The 19,553-nt window shown below is 44.5% G+C and overlaps 1 protein-coding gene across 1 annotated transcript in view; it reads left to right on the forward strand.

Moving 5' to 3' along the window:
- The window catches only part of LOC128445643 (protocadherin Fat 4), a 57,178-nt gene extending 38,585 nt beyond the window's left edge, over nt 1–18,593 (forward strand). The window contains exons 2-6 of the mRNA XM_053428385.1: nt 6,468–6,662; nt 12,352–12,613; nt 13,143–13,493; nt 15,637–16,559; nt 18,372–18,593. Of these exons, the coding sequence (XP_053284360.1) occupies nt 6,468–6,662; nt 12,352–12,613; nt 13,143–13,493; nt 15,637–16,559; nt 18,372–18,593 (1,953 nt within the window). The remainder of the gene's footprint in view (nt 1–6,467; nt 6,663–12,351; nt 12,614–13,142; nt 13,494–15,636; nt 16,560–18,371) is intronic.
- The last annotated feature ends 960 nt before the right edge of the window (nt 18,594–19,553 follow it).

Genomic DNA, 19,553 nt, shown 5'->3' on the forward strand with positions numbered 1-19,553 from the left:
TTGCTGCTTTTTCCTTCTTGTTTCCATGGGACTGCAGGAGATTTGGAGGGGGGGGGGGGGGGGGATATGATCGTATCCTGACTTCACTCTCGCACCGTGTGCTGAGGTTTGGCTGGCGTCCAGCTTTGTCTGCTTTTTCCCGGGCACATTCCCATCTCCGGTATGCTCAAATTCCTGTCTCCAGAGCGCGTGCACTTCTCCGGGCCTGACGACTGCGGTCGGAGGATGAATTGCTCTGCAGGAGATTGTTTGACAGGTCGAGGCAGTCGCATCTGTACACACGTTCAAGGAGCCGCGCAGGAGCGATCAGTTTGACCTCGTCTTTTAATTATTTAGCTGTGTTTACTTTCGCTATTAAAAGACAGAGGCGTGAGATGGCATCTTGACCAACGTCCTTGACCCCCAGAGCCCGCAAGTCCTCAGGGCTCATAAATCTCCAGCCAAGGGTCGACGACGTTTCGTCTAAACAGTTGAAACGACCACAAGGAGGGGCAGCGAGGGAAGTCAAATAATGAGGGTCTTGTCAACATGGTCTCAAGAGCTGCAGTTAAAAGCAGAATTCTATCAACCCATGGCCAGGGCATTCGTCAGACGTGCACAGATCATTCCATACGGTTTTCAGATTAAGCAAGGAAAACACAGACACAGGTCTGGGCTTCTTCTAGACGCTCAGTAATCCATTTCCAAAAGCTCGCAGGATGACAGTTTCCTTCATTCGATACAGTGGCTCCTAAATAGTGCAGGATCTTTTGGCTAAATAAAGGTTTTCCAGTATGCATGGACTTCACAATCCCCTGGAAGGTTGATCCTGGTGTTGAAGCAGCATTGGGACGTCCTTGCTGACCTGCATGGGTGCGGTTTCTCGAGAGGTTTTGCAGGCAGCGGTTGGAGGGGGGGAGGGGGGGTGTACCCTCTCTGTCTGAATATGAGAAGCCTGTGTGATGACTCTCCTGCTCCTTTTGGGAAATGCAGCAGCTGGATTCCTTGTATTTCTCTGCCTCTGTTGGAATATTTTGCTAACCAGCCCAAGCTGTACCAGCCTTCCACTCTCCTCAGTCTCTCACACAAAGTCGAAGGCATCAGACCAACGTCCCCTCAGATAACCATCATATCAGCGTTCACAAACTCTGCATTATTCCTCTGATCACATTAGTTTTGCTTATTTATTAATCATACTTCAATGGAGTCGGCATGTTTCAAAGGGATTTCGGTCGCTGACTCTCTTTCGTGGCATTACAACAATTTCTTTGTGCAATTTAACTGTTTGTACTTTGCCCAAAAACCTGGGTCATTACTTTTAACAGCGCATAAGTCTGGCTGTGATTCAGTGATGAAGTGTTACATTTGGAATTGATTCGTAATCCCATTTTTATTTAACAAATTAGGTCCAAGTCCGGGCTCAGGAGCACATGAGTGAGAAGGGATGATGCAAAGTGGAATCGTTCAATCTCAGAGGCCAGAATATAACGAGAGCTGGAAGTCTGTGCTCCCCCCCCCCCCCCCCCCCCCGCCCCTCCAGCCCTTGACCCCGACTCGTCAACAGCATCTAATGAGACATTTAATCATTTTGAAATGATTGTTTCCTGCAGGAGACGCACCCTGCTCCAGTTTTTACGATCAGATGAGCTCAGCTTTTACAGGCCAACTGTTGCATCAGTTGCACTCAGAGGTCGCTTTTTTTTATTATTTTGGGGGGGGGGGGGGTTCAGCGAGGTCTGGGTTTTGGAAAGAGGAAAAAATGTCAGTGCTAATGATGTGATTTTTACCCTTCTCGCTCGGAGGCTCGCGGTGTTCAGTGGAGGAAGCATGCACTGTATTACTCATCCGTAATGCAAACCATCGCTCACCTAATTAATCTCTACTCTCTACCGGTTATTAAAAACAACTGAGTCGGTAACTGACAAAATATGTGCACAGCCGACACGGGACTGTGCTCAAATAATACGTCTCCGGCTCCTGCAGTGAGCCCCCCCCCCCCCCCCCCCCCTGTGTCTGACTGACTGCAGAGCATTTGGCAGGACGACAAGTACGAGACGTCTCAGAGTAGGAAACATGAAAACCAGTGCTGCTTCCACTTCTCAGATGTGGGTAAAATGGCAAAGGTTGTTTGCTCTCGGTGATACAGGTGAAGCTTTTTGCCTTCAGCTGTAACCGCAACTCTGGTTTCTCCTTTAACGGTAGCTCGGGAGACATATTTCGGTATATTCTGTGGCTCTTGAGGTGAAGGTCTGTGCTTTTGATGTCTGCAGACTATTTTTACTTCTACAAGCAAGTCTGTTTTTTAAGGAATGGGTCAATGTGGAGGGTCAGAGTCAGCGACGAACTCCGGAAAATGTCCAGGAAGGCGGGTCAGGTCATTTTCCAGTGTTTGAAGAGTAGAGCAGAAAATTGTCTTCGTCAGAGGCATTGCTGTTCAACACTAGTTCTCACAAACAGCCCCTGTATACAGAACATTTCAGATAAACATCTGAAAGCAGCGATACAGTATTATCTCAACAAGCCTCATTTGCAGAAAGTGTATAGAAAAGTCCGCCCCTTTCCCTATTCAATGGAGATTAATGGTATTGCACATCTATGAGCAGATTTCATTGGGATTATATCTTTGTGGGAAAACAGTTATACAGATTATCCAATATAACTGGGACAATATTTATTGGAACAAGTTGTTTTTTTTATCTTTAAAATGTATTTCCCCACTTTTAGCCCCACAAACACATTAATATTCTCCATCATTATATTGGGGTCACTGCAGAGAGCTGCAGACACTCTGCTGTGAAAGAAATACAGTTTTTCTTTTGGTGAAATAGTCGAACTGACCCTTTAATCTTAAATTCCATGCGTGAGAAAGGAGAGCAGATTTCAAACCATGTGCTCAGACGTCTAAACTATCGCACCTGTCACTCCTTCGTGTTTCGTCTACACTCTGGCAGTTTAGGGACAAGATGAATTCATCACTGCCGAGGTCAAGCTCCTGGACAAATACCTTCCATCACGTGAGGTCTCATAATCGTCGGCGCTCGGGGAAACCACTCGACGCGTGAATCATTCATCCGTCTCCATAAATAATAAAACCCTGGCAGCCAGTTAGCAGCACCTGCAACCCGAAACAGTAGTCAGTGAAACACAATCTTTTACCTTGTAAACTAATGTGTTTCACCTGCCTCGGCGTCTGGGTCCCCGGCTCGCAGGTAGAGGGAGTAGAACCTCTCTCCCTGCCGCTCTCAGCACCCCCCCTCCTCCCCCCCTGACCTCGCTTCCTCTTCCTCTGATGAATTTTTCACCGAAGCTCTTTGATAATTTTTTATTGTCCCGTGGGAGCATTGGTTATGCAAACTTGAAGCGTGAGGCGTAATTATTTCTCAAAACTGCACTTCTGCCCTAATTAGTTCCCTCCTCAGAAGTGGGCCTTGCATTATTTACACATCAAGGGGACACACAGGGCGGGAGATAAATATTCATTGTTTGTTGACTCGGCCCCGGTCCCTCGGCTCGGGCGCAAGTTGAGTCGAGAGCCGCTGCCATCGTGAACTTGTTTATATGACTTGTGCATCGCCGGCTGCCCGGGACATAATTTGTCTTGTTCTTCTGTAATTATCTCCGCTCATGCAGAGACACACAGACACCGACCCAGAGCCGGTTTAATAAGTGGACAACATCTTTACCGGGGCACAAGCGCATCACACATGAATGAGTGTTTTCGCTGATGAGATTTTTTCGTAATTGTGACATTGCCCCCCCCCCGCTGCAGCAGTGGCCTCCGAGTAGCAAACAGCAAGAGGCATATTTTATTCAGTTTTGACTGTGACACCATTTCCACCATGTCTCCCTCAAGCCTCTTGTTCTGGGTCATCCTTAATGAACTGAACTTTTTCTTTAAAAAGGAGTCGGTGGCAGCTGTTTCGAGGAGTTTCCTGCTTCTGTTTGTTGCAAAGCAGATCTGTGGGGCACGTGGAGTCTGCTTTTCCTGTTAATAGCCGGGGTATGAATAGGCCGCTGTATCTGACCCTCCACCCTGGTGGTCGTACGGCCTTGAAGCCTATTGTCTGCTCCACAGATGCCTGCTGGGAAACGCTCAGTCCTTTTAATAACAGCGTCCATTACAGACCTTTGACAACCTTTCCTTTCCGCATTTTCTTGTTTCATCAGACAAATGCACAATTGGGTTTCTAAAGGGGTTGTGGAAGAGAGGTGGGGGCATCAAGTGACGCCTGGCACAAGAATTACCATAATCACTGTCAACATTAATGGAGATCCTATCACCGGAGAATTTAAACACAGCTTTTCCATATTTATAGAAGCAATAAACAGAGAATGCGCAGCAAAATGTCTGTTATGATTCAAAACGAGTCGTGTTTACTTGCTTTGAAATGCATATTTGCGTTAGTGGATGAGTGTAAGTTGGGGGATTCGAGTGGAAATGTAATATTGCCACAGTAGACACAGAACATCTGAAACTACGAATGTCTCACTTTCCCTAAGACATTTGTGAAGCCCAGCTTGTGTAACTGATTCCCATTGTGCTGCCATATGTAGCTTCCTTGATTCCCTGCAGCAATAAACACATTTATATGTATAGGTTATTGCTGTAATAATGTTTTTTCAAGTGCTCTTGTGCTAGTTTTTATATATGTGTGTGTAAAACACAGGGAAGTTTGCACAGGGACAGTAGACGTGTTTTCATGGATGTCAATAAAGTCTGAATAAGACACTGACATGTGAAAAGCTTTTTCGTATTAACTAGAGTGAGGTCATACTTGGAATAAGAAATAATCAAATCAAGACTTGTAGCATTCTGACCTGGAGTTCCATTATGTAGACATCTTTATTCCTATTATAACGTCCAATTGGAATCTTCACAGTATTTTGCAACATCGACATGAAGCAGCGTCCAACTGATTGATGACGCATGCTCTCGGTTCAAGAGCAAATGTTTGGTCATAAACTATACTCTACTGGAAGTTTGGAGGAAACACAATTTGTCAAAAATATTGTATTATCTGACGTTAAAATTATCCTTAATTTAAATTTAAAGGCCATAACCATGAAAATCCACATGATCCTTAAGAAGAAAAAAAGTAAAATGTCTCATAACTTATCCAAACAAATGATCTGATCCCAGTTTTCATTCTCACCACCGCTGCGACTGTATTAGATTTGGTTTATCAGCGATTCATGGGACGGAGCTGATCCACATGGGGGGTCTGCGGTCGACAGTGTAATGTGTGTTTATTTAGGTTGTTGAGACATGAAAGTGAAAATCCCTGAGCTGCAGTTGGTTTTCTCTACTGTTACACTGACTGTACGTCTGCGTGGAAACAAGCCTCCAGTCATTTTATAAACTGTACATTTTCCATAAGCTCCCGTGACACGGGGGTAAATGAGGTCTACCATAGACCCGCAGCTCTGAAGAGATGTTAGTTTATCTAGTATCTAGTGTGCGACCATCACTACGATACAACAGCTAACACAACAAATGCTAATTTAATTATATTACTATCGAGACAGTTTAGTAGATAAATCTTCAAGGTGTATGATGCTATCTAGATTTAGCATTAGCGTTAATTCCTGTGATTTCAGCTGTAAAAGGCAGAGATCTTTTCCCAAGCTAGCATTAGTTAGCTTAACTTGTTTGTTTGTTTCCAGCTCTTGTGAATTTACTGCTTTGTGGTGAAATTATGCGATAGTACCTAATACTTAACGCATAATTTTACATGCTAATACACAAGTAGCTTTGGTATTTCAACTTATTACCTTATTAGCTACTTGATTTTTGTTTTCTCCGGCAGTAAAAGCAAACTTGTGTCCTCCCTTTTAAGCTTTCAGGACCATTTGAACCAATGAGCAAGGTCTATGAATTTATCTTTTATTAGATATATTTAAATTAGTGATTTGTAGTTAGCCTCACCATGTAAAACCATGTGAATGTCACCGGTCAGACAAAGCTAACGCTAACTTTAGCCAACCTGCTGCTCTGCTAAGCTAACACTTTCCTGTGTTATAACTACATCTGTTGTCTGTATGTGGTTCACAAACTAAATTACTCACGTGTTGGAGCATCACTTGGATTCACTGTCGGGAAACAGGAAGTAGCAGCTAAGATTAGCAGCAGACAACACTAGCTAGCACTAGCTACAGTGCCAACAGAGCGTTTATCGATTTTTCTTGTATACTTGTTGCGTTTTTTTCTAAATTTACATCCAAGCTGCAGAATCATTTTCATGCAGTTTAACAGATGCAGACTTACTTCAACAATGTGATGTCAATAAACGACCTCTTGATAAAACAATAATTCAATCTCTTCAGTCATTTGAACTCTCACGTTAGCGTACGAGACCTCGTCCTTTAACTGATTTTCCTCTCGTGCCCTCGGTGAGTCGGGGAGCGAGAACTTTCCACTCACCGTGCAGCTTCTCCATCATCTGGAATCCGAGCGGATCCACATGTTGTGTTCTTTCTCCTCCTAACAGCTGTGGAAGGCCGAGTTTGACCGAGCTCTGACGGAAACTGTGGTGTTTACTCTTGCTCTGCAGGTGGAGATCACGCTGCAGGACGTCAACGACAACCCGCCTGTCTTCCCTAACGATATTCTTGACGTGACCATCGAGGAGAACGTCGGCGACGGCTTCAAGATAATGCAGCTAACAGCCACGGATGCAGACCAGGTAATAGCTCCCCAAGTTTCTATTTGGTCTGACAGTGTTTTTCTACTTTCCTGCGTCCGTTTTCCACTCCACTGCTCTCGGAATAGACATCCAGGGAGTGATTTGCATTAAAAGTATGCTCTACGTTTTTTCTTCCTACGTGGTGTAGAAACCACTGCAGATTCAAATGGTTTTATGAGGCTAATGCAGCTGAATTTGAGCTAAGTCAACATTTACCGTCTTTATGTTGGACCTTTCTTATGCAGATATTCATGGCAGAGGAGCCGAGGCAGGAAACGCTGCCTGTCTCCGGGGAACCTCTGTAAACCTGTGATATTTATTATGAAGGAGAGAGTAGTGCAGCATACATTATGACTTTAATATGCAGGTAAATATATACTTTAACAGCGTTTTCCAAAATTAAAGCCACTCAAGATATTTAGCCGAACGTTATAAAGAAAGAAATAACAGTAATTTAAGAGGATATATTGGAGTTTTCAGAAGATTTTCTTACTGGTTACACAACCTACGACCTTTCTTAAACTTTTTTTAAATAATAAACCACGGCCCCCGTCAGCCAATGTGTTTTTATTGTGCCAATGATTGGATGGGATGTAATAAACGTCATTGGCATTGAAAAGGTGATCCCCGCCTCACTGAGAGTCTGTTAGACTGTTATTTGGATTAGTCCTAATTCTCTCAGTGTGAACAGCACAAGATTAATCTGTAGTAAAAAACAATGGAGTTAGCTAGAGAGCGGACACCTGCACCAAGGGCCCAACAGTCCCCATTCACTCAAGCTTCACCCAATTACACATAAATATCAATCACCTTTATATGCCAGATATTTTTCTAATAGAACCATGAATTACTTTCTGGTAAATTGATTAAAAAACGCCACAAAAACCACCACCCCTGACACGGATCCCGTCAAAATGTACTCTGTAGTTTTTGTGTAATGCTGCTAAATAACACTCCAGCAAATGTCCATGAAAACCTGGTGATAATGGACGTGAGAGAGTAGAGAGTGAAGTTTTAGTTTTTGATGAATTGGATCACGTAGCTTGAGATAAGCGATGAAACGGTAATTTAATTACCAATAATCAATAACCTGCTGACAGAAATTAATCAAGAACTAATCTGTTAATCGATTTTTCATTGACTTTGCTTATTAAGCAAAGACACAGTTAAGGCTTTTCCCATTGGAGCTAAACTTAAAATTTGGAAAAAGGAAATTAGGAAAAGCGTTTTAAAAATAAAACAGCATTATAGTACATAACAGAATTGTCTGCTCTAGAGTACAAGGCAGATTGTGTTGATATAAACACACAGAACTTCATACTTCATCTTCATACATTGTTCTGGTGCAAACACACACTCTCATGCTCTCTCACACTCTCCGGCAGAATAAACATATTGAACGATTTGTCCTTTTCTGGCTCCTGTGTTGACACAATCCGAGATGTGTTGAGGCCACTGGAGTCACAGAGTTCGGAGGAGTGTGGCCAGCAAATTGATTTTTTCGTCCTGCAGCTCCGAGGAGTCTTCTCCAGAATCCCCACGGTTCACATTACATCAGCAGCATCGCTCTCAATTAGTTAAGAGCTTCATCTTTAGCTGCTTTAGACAGGATATGGACATTAAATCCTGCAGTGAGCGAAACGCAGGCCCTGGCAGCTTGTCCCGGTGCTGCGGTCCCTCCGCCATGCCAAAGGACACAGTTGAACTGAATGGAAAAAGTCGGGGCCGTGGAAGCGAGAGCGATTAGAAAGAAGGAATATGGACTCACATTTAATGTTTTTTATTGCACAGCTGTTGCCTAACCCCCGTGTCTTCCCTCTGAATGTGAGAAAAGTCGTCTGACCACTTCTCTTTTATCAAAATTGTGTATTGCCAGTAAATCTCAGACCCTGGAAATATGTCCGTCTTTCCCAGTCAAGGAATATAGGGACATGATTTGATTATTTTTCTTTTTTTCCTGCACCAAGTATTCACAGCTTTGGTCCTGCAATGGTTTAACATATGGTTTTGAAATCAAACGGTGCAGTTGGTCACTTTTTCCTCACGGGGTCTGGAGCTCTGGTGCATGAGATGAAACTCAAGACTCTTTTTGAACAAAATGAAGGGTTAATTTTTACGTGCACTTGCAGTACAGGCACGAAACTAAAGAACCGTCTCTTCTGCTTTCAGTCAGGGATGTAAAGGAAACAGAGGACAGCTAAAACAAATGCAGACGAGTCTTTTTAGGAATTACAGATTCTGGAGATGTTTACTCCAAACTTCAGCGCTGCCATGAATAGGTTTGCTAAATAGAAGCCTGTACTTCATTCCAGCTCCTGGTCTGAGCCAGATATGACTCCGGCCAAGTCTGTGCCCACATCCTTACGCAGGAAACCTAAGTTGCGCTGACACTAAGCGTACGGAACGCATTGGTGCCGTTGCTGAGAAAGCCACATGTGTGAGCCAGCGCGGCGTAGCCAAGAGTGCAAGCTGTTGGCCAGCTGACGGGCTGGATTCAGACATCACAGTGATCCCATCCAATTTTACAGTGCTACATGTGGGATTCGTGTGTGAGGGTATTAAAATGCTGTTTCTACGCATCCGTTTTTTTTGCTACACCCATTTCCACCCTGAATGGAGAGAGAGGTTTTGCATGAGGGTTGAAAGGAAATCGATATAAAACTTTGCTCTTGTGTCTAACGTGGGCTACAGAGGGGCCTCTGAGAAAATGTTTCTCGCCTCATTTGAAAGAAATATGCCGCCTTCTGTGCTTTTGGAAAGGCTGGGAATGTTTTATTGGAATTCTGACCTTATGTGGAAAGTATGTCACAGGTGAAAAACCTTTTTTAATGAAGAAAAGTGAAACAATGGGTGTTTTAGGAGAGGTCTTTGAAAGTGAGCGTAGCCTCCAAATGAGTTGTAATGGGTTCCAGAGGCCGCCAGACCTACTGCACATATATTTCTGCAGTTGTGAAACAGATTTACACGCCAGCGTCCCAGCGTATTGGCCCATCTCTTGACTTTCAAAGACTTTATCTCAAAGACAACACATTGCTTGTCTTTCAGGAGTCTGTGTTATGATTGGCCGGGCTGGCTCTGTGCTATAGCATACAGGAAGCTCGCAATCCCCGCCGGCGCTGTCTGCTTCACACCTCTCTCTCTTCTCATAGGAACTGCATGCTCCCAAAAACCACTCATCTGCTAAATGAGTTTCCTTCTGCTGCAGTCTGGTACACTCTGCTCCCTGGAACGCTGCCGTTTAATTGGTCAGCCCTCTTTTATTTTGTTCTCGCCCCAACAACCCGTTGTGTCTTTGGAGAGTTGTAAAGTAGTCAAACTCTTGAGTGGAGGTCAAGAGGGCAGCCAGTGCTGGTGTGTGAGTGTGTGTACGATCTTAATTACTTGCATCGGTTCAATGTAGAGAAAGCGAGGGAGCAGCAGGAGGAACGAGTGCATTTAAATGAGAGAGTGTAACTTTTTGTCATGTACGTAAACTATTTTTAAAACGTGTGTGTTAGACGGCGGACCCCCTGCCCGGCGTCTCCCACCTGCCATGCTCGGCTTTTGAACCCTATCAGAAAATTAATTGGCAAACCGCGGGTGTTGGGTTCCGGACCGCAGCCCAGGTGGCTGATGGGATTGCCAGATCTGGAGCCTCTGATTGATGACAGCAGGGTCCTTAGATGAGCAGAGCCTTGCTCCGGCCTCCCCTGCTTTTTTTTCTTTTTTTTTTACGGGCCTGGATCTCAGACCGGGTTTCTGGTAACTCAATGAAGGACAAGGTCAAAAAGACAGAGGTTTTATCCGTTGTGAAAAGAGAACACGGGAAGAGAGATAAGAGACGAGTCGTGAACTTGGCCTCATGATATTGACTCCGACTAAAGCGTTTGGCAAAGGCCACCGGGTTCAGCCAGTTAAAGACAGAAGGGGAAAAGAATAGAGATGGAATCTGGGCCGTTTAATTCTCACGCTGTTGCCAGCAGGATCCCAACTCTCTGTATAACTTTCACAGTATATAGATGCAACTGAACAGCCGTATGCTTGTAATATACTGTTTGCATCAATACTGTTGATTAGACAGTTTTTATTTTGGTGGATGAAAGTTTAGCTTCATGCTGACGTTCCAAAATTAGCACAATTACCACAGTGAAAAACATTGTCTATTGTCAAGGAGCCATTAAAACAAATGTGCTCAGCAAACACAATCCTGAAAGATACAGATTAATGAGAAACACAACTTTCCAGCCTCTCATACCCTTCAGCATCTTTGAGTATCATTTAATTAAGATACAGATTTTGCATAATTGTCCACCAATGTGTTAATTTTCAAATACAGCAACAACTTTATACAACTCCCGTCTTTACATTGACCTTCCCTTTGTCCTGCTGGATCAAAAAGCATCAGCCGTATGTGAAAGAGTCTCTTTTAGCTTTAACCAGCTGTAACCAGAGCTCGCTCTTCATCTCTGTGAATAGCCGTGGCTTTTTGATGTTGCCTCTTCCTTTTGGCAGAAGACACAGAGAGCCAGACAGTTGTCTGATCTCTTATTGTTCCCGGCGCAAATATAAATGTCAAGCTCTGTCGTCGCCCTCATTCAGTTGTCACGTCTGGTTCGGTCCCCCTTTCCTCTTCCGAGGCCTCACGCTACAGCCATCACATGTGTCACGGGACTTGTACTTGACCGGCGTAACAGGGGATCTATTAGTGGCATTTACAGAGGAACACAATCACCCCCCCGAAGTTCAAAGAGGAAGAGGAGTCTCACCATTCAGCTTCTTCTTCTTTCTCTCTCAGCCTCCACTGTGACCAACGATACATGACATGTAGACTATGAGGTTTAGGCTGTGAAAAAGAAATCTTTGTGTGTTTGGTTGAAAGAAATGTTTAGAGTTACTATATTGATAAATGTGTATAAATATATGAGAGTTTGATAACAACATCTTTGTAAAATTAAATAAATACTGGTGTGTACTTAAAATTTTACATACTCCCTAAGTAAATGAAACACAAAATAAAGAACTAGAATACACAGTAAAAGTGATATTTTCTAAAAACAATCAAAGCAATATAGTAATTTAGATGCATATTTTTTATCATACTTTCCAATACAAATCAATATCTGGAATCTTTTTTGATTAAAATGTTTTGATTGATTCTTATGGATATTTTCTATTTGTTCAAATATTTTTGCAGCTCAATATAACTTCAATCCAGGACGTTCATAAAGTTTTCCTGTTTGTTCAGGGTTTAGAGTCACAGTCACTTTCTCCTCCTGCTCCTCATGCTCCTCCTGCTTCTCCTGCTCCTCCTCCTCCTTCTTGTGTTTAATTTGATTTGCCATCTGTTGCACGGTCCTGTTTGAAACCTGTCTGCCGTCCCTGTGAAGGAGGCGCACAGTGAAGGGTTTCATTCATGCTGAATTAGAAGGTAGTTTGATCTGGAGACGTGACTCACGAACATGTGGTGAGAAATCTGATTTCCGACCAGATACAGTTGCTTTGATGCTTGTAATCATGAAGCTTTTCCTCTTCGTGACCTGAGAACATACGTTTGAACCTGTTAGTAAAAGGTTCAGAAGGTAAATACTCTAACCTACTGGTTCCAGATGTATGCACTGAGATGTTTTAGAAAACAAACTAGAATATATTCACTAGAAAACCACGTTCGATTTACCATAGCTAATGATATATATTATTGTCTCCACCTCAGGGTCCCAATGCTCTTGTGACCTACACCATCATCAGTGGGGCGGACGAGAGTTTCCGGATCGACCCGGAGTCCGGGGATCTGATCGCCACCAAGAAACTGGATCGGGAACGCCGGTCCAAATATTCCCTCCTGGTGCGCGCTGACGACGGGAAGCAGTCGTCCGACATGAGGCTGAACATCACGGTCCAGGACATCAACGACCACACGCCCAAGTTCTCCCGCTCCACCTACTCCTTTGATATTCCTGAAGACATGGCACCAGGTAAATCTCTGAGACAGGACTCAGACAGGCCCGCGTTCCGACTTCTGCAAAAGCCGTTTGTCGATTCTGTTAAGATCATCAAGAAGCATCGAATTATCGGGAGCAGCTTCTTTGTAGTCGTTTATAAGACGGTCATAGCTCTCGCAAATCATCTCTGCGTTCCTCAAGGGGGAGATTAAGAGTTCAACAGGCTGATATTTGATTTATGTGGAAATCTATCAACAGCCAGCAGGATTTACAATAATCCTGAAAAGAGTCTGGAACTTCTACAGAGGAGTTTGATCATCATGCATCAAATCAAACTCAGAAAGTACAAATAAAAACATTCTCTCGTTGTGTGTTTAATCGATTAAATCTGTGATATCTTAATCCCTAAAACATCCATTATTTTAATGTCATTTTAGCAATTAGCAACTTGATCACTGGGTGTCTGGTTTTATTAAAGAGCCGTATTTACCTCCTGCAGATATAATAAAGTAACTTACTTATATTTGGAGGGAAAATCAAACTTCTGGTCTGACTCTCGCAGGCTCCATCGTGGCGGCGATCCTGGCCAGCGACTCGGACTCGGGGGTGAATGGAGAGGTCACCTACTCACTGGAGGAAGACGACGAGGACGAGACGTTCCTGCTGAACCCGGTGACGGGCGTCTTCAACGTGACGCGTCCTCTGGACTACGAGCTGCAGCAGTACTACATCCTGACGGCGAGGGCCCAGGACGGCGGCGGGCAGGCCAGCACGGTCAGAGTGTATTTCAACGTGCTGGACGTGAACGACAACCCGCCCATCTTCAACACCACGGCCTACAGCACCTCCGTCTCTGAGAGTCTGCCGCCTGGGTCCAGTATCATCACTGTCGGGGCCAGTGACGCCGATGATGGTACGTACATGTAACTGGAATCACTCTAAATAAAAGTATTTTTAAATCAAGAGCCATGAATAATTCCTGGGAAAATCCCAAAGCCCAATCTTGCTGTGTTCCAAATTCTTCGATCCAGCCCGTGAAGCGGATCCACACCAAAATTATATGTGTTCTTTCCTTACCCACAATGCATCCTTCCACTAGGTTTTGTGGTTATCCCTCCGATAGAGTTGTGTAATGCTGCTAACTAGATGACAACATAAAAATAAAACCGCCGCCTTATAATAACCTGCAGTTATACTTTGCTAATTGATTACACTCCATATTCTCAGATTTAAGGAGACTCAGACTCTGGACGTATCTTTGACAACACATCATATTTAGAAACATGTTGCCTGTCTGCAAAATCCAGATGAAGCTGCATTAAGGCAAAGAACTCACGTCAGGTTCTAAATTGTGTTTTTAAATCCCAGTTAAATCCCGTTTAAATCCGGGTGAAGTGTTCCAGAGATGTCGGTTTATCTAAGGAAAACCTTTCTGTGAGAAAGTGAAGCACTAATGTACTTTTTGAAGTTTATAAATCAAGTGTGAGCGAATCGGTGGAAGATCCATTTAATGGAGGCCTGTCATTTTGTTATGAGAGTCGGTTACACAGCAGCTCTCCAACCCTGCATTTTATTTTGTTCATTTCTATGTCGCGCTACGCATGAACGACTTGATGAAAAACAAGCGTCCTCAGCGTGTGATTAAGTGGCCGGAGTTATTTCTGCGTCTCAGGTGGTGGAGCTGCTGCGTCCGTCAAGTGCCGCGCGGCATCTGAACGTTCACCGCTCCTCTCCCCCCCGCTGTAATTACCGGCTCACCCGGGTTCTAATGTGGTTATATTGACCTACATTCCTGGGAAACTACGCTGCCTGGTGCTCGACCAGAGTCTGGCTCCACCGTCCACACAATCTGACCGCGTCATCCTCTCAGATATAGAGCTGCCGCTTTCCAGCGTCAAAACAAGACACCGCCATTGTTAGCACTTCCCAAGCCCTGACCTCTGACCCCTGTCTCTGTCCCGAGACGGCGTAGCACTCTGGCCCTTGATAAGGGATTACTTGTGTACTGTAAATACACGCTGGAGTGTGGGAAGGTGCCGGCGCTTTCCACATGAATACCCCGTTGAGTTGCATTACAGACGCTCAATTTAAGCTCATTTCAACCCCCCCCCCCCCCCCCCCCCCCCCCCCCACACACACACACACACACACACTTGCAGCGGAGTGGTGCAGATTAGTCCAGATTTCAAGGTTCGATAGTTTACTGCGTCCGTCCAACTCCCGTCAAACTGCAGTTATGTCATTTATATCAATGTTTCAGCCTTGAGGGTTTTTCCACGAGGGCACAATGGCGCTATCAGTTCAGGAAGTGGTTCTCTGTGGTTTTTCTGTTCCGATAGCGATCTGTCACGCTGCGTGAATGAATCGTCCGCTCGGAGGACGAGAGGCAGCCTGAGCTGCAGCTGCTGCTCTCCTACAATTTGTGGAAATGGATGTTGATAACACTCAGAGGTGCCTGATTCAGACACACACAGCAAGTCTAACAATTGCATCTGGAACAATGGATTCCAGTCAAAGGATATCAGCAGTTGACCTCCATTATACGCTGGAGTTATCAGTCATTTTGTTTTTAATAATGCAAGGTCATAGAAAATTGAAAGGAAAACATCATAACTCAGCGTCAATGTACAAAAATAGAAGATGCAACGTCTGCTGAAAGTTAAATTCTTCACATTTTCCTCAACTTAAATGTTGGTTGATCCTTCACTCTGAGAAAAATTACAAAGTTAAACCTGGAATCATAAATACGTCTACCTCCAATGTAAAGTTGTTCAAACTTCCAAAATACTTTTACTGTCATTTAAAAACTGAACACCAGACAAATGCACATTTGAATGAAAGTTAATTGCATTAGATTTTGCATCTTTAACTTTGTATATAATTCAATAGAAGTGGAAGATCAGTTGATTTAGGTTGTTGAAACTCTACATTTTAATTAAAGGAAATTAATCAACTTGTTTTTACCTAGTTTACTGTGAATTAAATATAACCCTGGAATGTCTCAGTTTTCCTTCTCTCCTGATTCACTCTTGGGAATGTGTGTCTCTGTGTTTTAGGCCTAAACGCGCAGCTCCTCTACAAAATTGCCTCCGGCGATCCTCAGAGTCACTTCATCATCACCAAGGAAGGAGTCCTCCAGACCAAGAAGGTCCTGGACCGAGAAACACAATCCTTCTACAACCTGGTGATCACCGTCAACGACTTGGCTCCAGCTCCCATGACCCGCTTCACCAGCACGGCTCAGGTGTCCATCATCCTCCTGGACGTCAACGACTGCTCGCCGACCTTCACCTCCCAGAAGATGACCTACATCCAGGAGAACACGCCTGTGGACACGGTGGTGTTTACCGCCAAGGCGGTGGACGCAGACAGCGGGCCCAACAGCTACGTGGAGTACTCCCTCAAAGGACCCTTCGGTAACAAGTTCAGCATCGGGACAGTGGACGGAGACGTCCGGCTGGTTGGGGAACTCGACCGGGAGGAGCTTTCCAACTACACCCTCACAGTTGTGGCCACAGACAAAGGAGAACCGTCTCTTTCTTCAACCATGGACGTGACCATGATGGTTCTGGACGTCAATGACAACACGCCAAGCTTCTCACAGAACATCTACGACATCGAGATCGAGGAGAACACCTTGACGGGGACCGATGTCATCCAGGTGTTCGCCAGCGACGCCGACGATGGCACCAATGGCCAGATTCGATTCTCAGTCTCGGCGGGAAACGCCAACTCCGATTTCAGGATTGACTCGGTCACGGGGGTGATTTCAGTCGCCAAGCAGCTGGACCGCGAAGTCCGTTCTTCGTATTCGCTCGTGGTGCAGGCGGCGGACCGCGGCAGCAGCCCCCGGGTGGACCGGGCCACCGTCAACATCGTGCTGCTGGACGTCAACGACTGCTCACCGGCGTTCGAGCTCTCGCCTTACACGGTCAACGTGCTGGAGAACCTGGAGAGCCTGCCGAAGAACATCCTGCAGGTCAGTGTGTTTGCTTTCTGTTCAGTGAAACTCAAGCGGTTCGGATGTCATTAACATTCACAGACGGGCCCTGCTGAGTGAAGAGAGCACCATTGTTTTTGAATGACAGTCCTGAGACCTCAAACAGGCTAATGCCTTAACCAAATTTATTGGAGTACTAACGTAATAACTGCAGGTATGTGAGCAGTAAACCACTTTGCACGGTGGTCTTGTTTCACTAAATGCCATAACAGATACCTGCCTGAAATGATAAACAATTAATTTTCTGCCGCGAGCCGCTGCGCACGATTTGGGCTTCGACGAAATATGAAACTGGACGAGGAGAATTAAACCTCTGACCACCTTGATGACTAAATGAGGCGTGTGTGTAGTTTAAAAAATGAAAGGAAAGCACTGATTTCATGTGACGTGGCCGGTTCATTTTCTTACCTTGTGAGGAAATGAGGGAACAGTAATGTGAGGGGGGGGAGTGTGTGTGTGTGTGTGTGTGGGGGGGGGGGGGGTTGCCACACAAGAGCTCACATCTGCACACGAACCTGGATCTGCTTGTCTGCGGCGCTCACGGCAGGAAGGGCTGTGGCGCCCACAATGCATTCTGGCAAACCAGTGAGTAGTTTAACTAAAGAATCAGACTGGCTAAGGGTTTGATTCCTGAATAAACGTCTGTACTGGGAGCCGCCTGAAGACCAGAGGATGATTCTTGGACTCTGGTTTTCCTTTTTGTGTGGATTCCCTGGGAAAGTCTGATTAGACAAAGTGAATCAGTAATGATCTGCCTCCCCTCAACAATTACCTTCATGGTGCCGCGGAGCACCGTGATGGTAATTAAGCCTCGGCTGCCTCAGTGGAAACTCTAAATGGGAGGTGGTGGTTGTACTGGTTTTCTCACAGCCTCCTTTTATATGTATGTGGTCGTGGTAACGCCCCTTGTTAAACTTAAAGACAGAATTTTGTCTCAGGTGATGGAAAGTTTTGAAGTAGTCTTATTTTATTGTAATAAAATTTTAAGTATTTTAATTGAAGGTACTTTTGCAGTACATTTGAACTGCTACACTTCTATTGGTAGTAGGTACTTCACATTAAGATTTTACATTAAATATTCTGCATTTACATTGGACTGTATGAAAAAGTTAAAATAGCCTGACATTAACGGGTTGCAATGCAAAAAATTCAATTACACAAACAATAATAATCAAATAATTTGATACATGTGACAACAATATCCATAAAGTGGCCATTGTGTGGCAGCAACTTAATCAATATGTACAAATTATGATGCTTAAACCTAAATTCTTTGTAAATTAAAAGTGAATATGAAGCTTGTGCATCAGCAAAGTAAACCAGCAAATATCGTAAGTCAAAAATACTCTAAAGTTACTTGTAAAAAAAGTATAATCTGCTAAGTGCACTTCACTGACTCACTGTTCAGGGGAAATGGGTCGTGTCGGTGTTATATTTCTGTTTATTGTACGATAATTACAGATTTTATAACGTGGCTGCAGGAGAGCTACTTTACCAATTTAGGGTTGCTTTGATTTACTTTATGACAATAATTATATTTAAATACATGTGATAACTCTTTAACTGCATATTTGTTTAAAGAAACAAGAAACTGAAGTTGTGAGATTTGAGTTAAAAAGTACAACATTTGCACCAGACGTAACACAAGCAGGAAATTAAAAGCTCATATTTGTATTGAAGCCCAGGACTTTATAATAATGTCCTCAGCTTCTTTCCATCTCTTCTGCCCGAGCACGACTTCCACCAGCTTCTTAACAAACGGTGGATTCTCACGATTTCTGTGTTTTCCAGGTCGTTGCCAGAGATGACGACCAGGGCGCCCACAGTCAGCTGAGCTACATGCTGAGCGGCGGGAACGACGAGGCGGCGTTCAGCCTGTCGTCCAGCGGCCAGCTGAGCCTGACGCAGACTCTGGACCGCGAGGCCCAGGGGAAGTACGTGCTGCTGGTCACCGCCACCGACTCAGGTACCACCGCAGTCTGGAAGCTGGCCACGAATCTTGAAATGTTTTGAAAGTAAAAAGATGATTTCAGGAAAAGACGCTCGGCTCTTCGGTGTCATGTTCCTGTTTATAGGGTTTTCCCGGATCGGCTGTTTATGTCTGAACCCGGTACCACATTGGACTTCTCATCCAGGATCTGGTGTTTCTGGTGCGGCCTCAGCACCGGGTGATCTGCCCTTTCATGGGCTTTGTTGAATCCCAGCAAAGCTAGAAAAATATTTGGTAATCAGGCTTCGAAAACCAAGCTGCCGAAAGCAAACAAACAGCATTTTGATTTCATACTGCAGCGCCGCGCTCTCTTTTTGTGTGGCACGGTAACACAAACATTCAGGAGTTTTTAGCTTGCAAAATAGTGGGTGTTTTTCAACTTATTCCCCAGAAGTCCTCTCAGCGGGTTCGATTGAATAGCATCCTCTGTTTATTTGGATACGGCGGTAGAGCTCGTTATAGCCAGATAAAAGGTTAACTTGTTATTGCATGGAGGCCGGTTAATGTGCAGTTAAAGGAGTACATGCGTATCCCCGTCGCAGCCAAATCACATGGTACGCCAGTTAAGTATACGTTTCCCCCCCCCCGAGCTGCTCTGGCACGGCCGTCACGGTCTGAGGGTTTGCTCTGTGTCATTCCTGGTCCGGACATGTGACCGTTCATAACGCCGGAGTATTTCTGACCGTGGACGAGCTTCGGTGCGACTCGGGAGGACGTTGCGTGTCGCCTCTTGTTTTTGGGGCGGGTCGGAGTTTGAATAATTTTCATTTTTGTGGGAGAGATGTATTTTCAGTGACTGAGCAACAGATGATAAATGTCACAGAAAATGTTGTGTATTTTTTCAGGAAATTCAGTTTAAGGTTTTCTTGCCTCATATGCTGTTTAGAGGTCGGTGCCACATGGACAAAGTTACCCAACATACTAATTAGGATTTGATCCCGTTTTGTGTGCTTCACAGGGAGTCCATATTTAGATCTCTGACA

This window comes from Pleuronectes platessa, chromosome 8 (assembly GCF_947347685.1).
Source record: "Pleuronectes platessa chromosome 8, fPlePla1.1, whole genome shotgun sequence".
NCBI classification, from domain to species: domain Eukaryota; kingdom Metazoa; phylum Chordata; class Actinopteri; order Pleuronectiformes; family Pleuronectidae; genus Pleuronectes; species Pleuronectes platessa.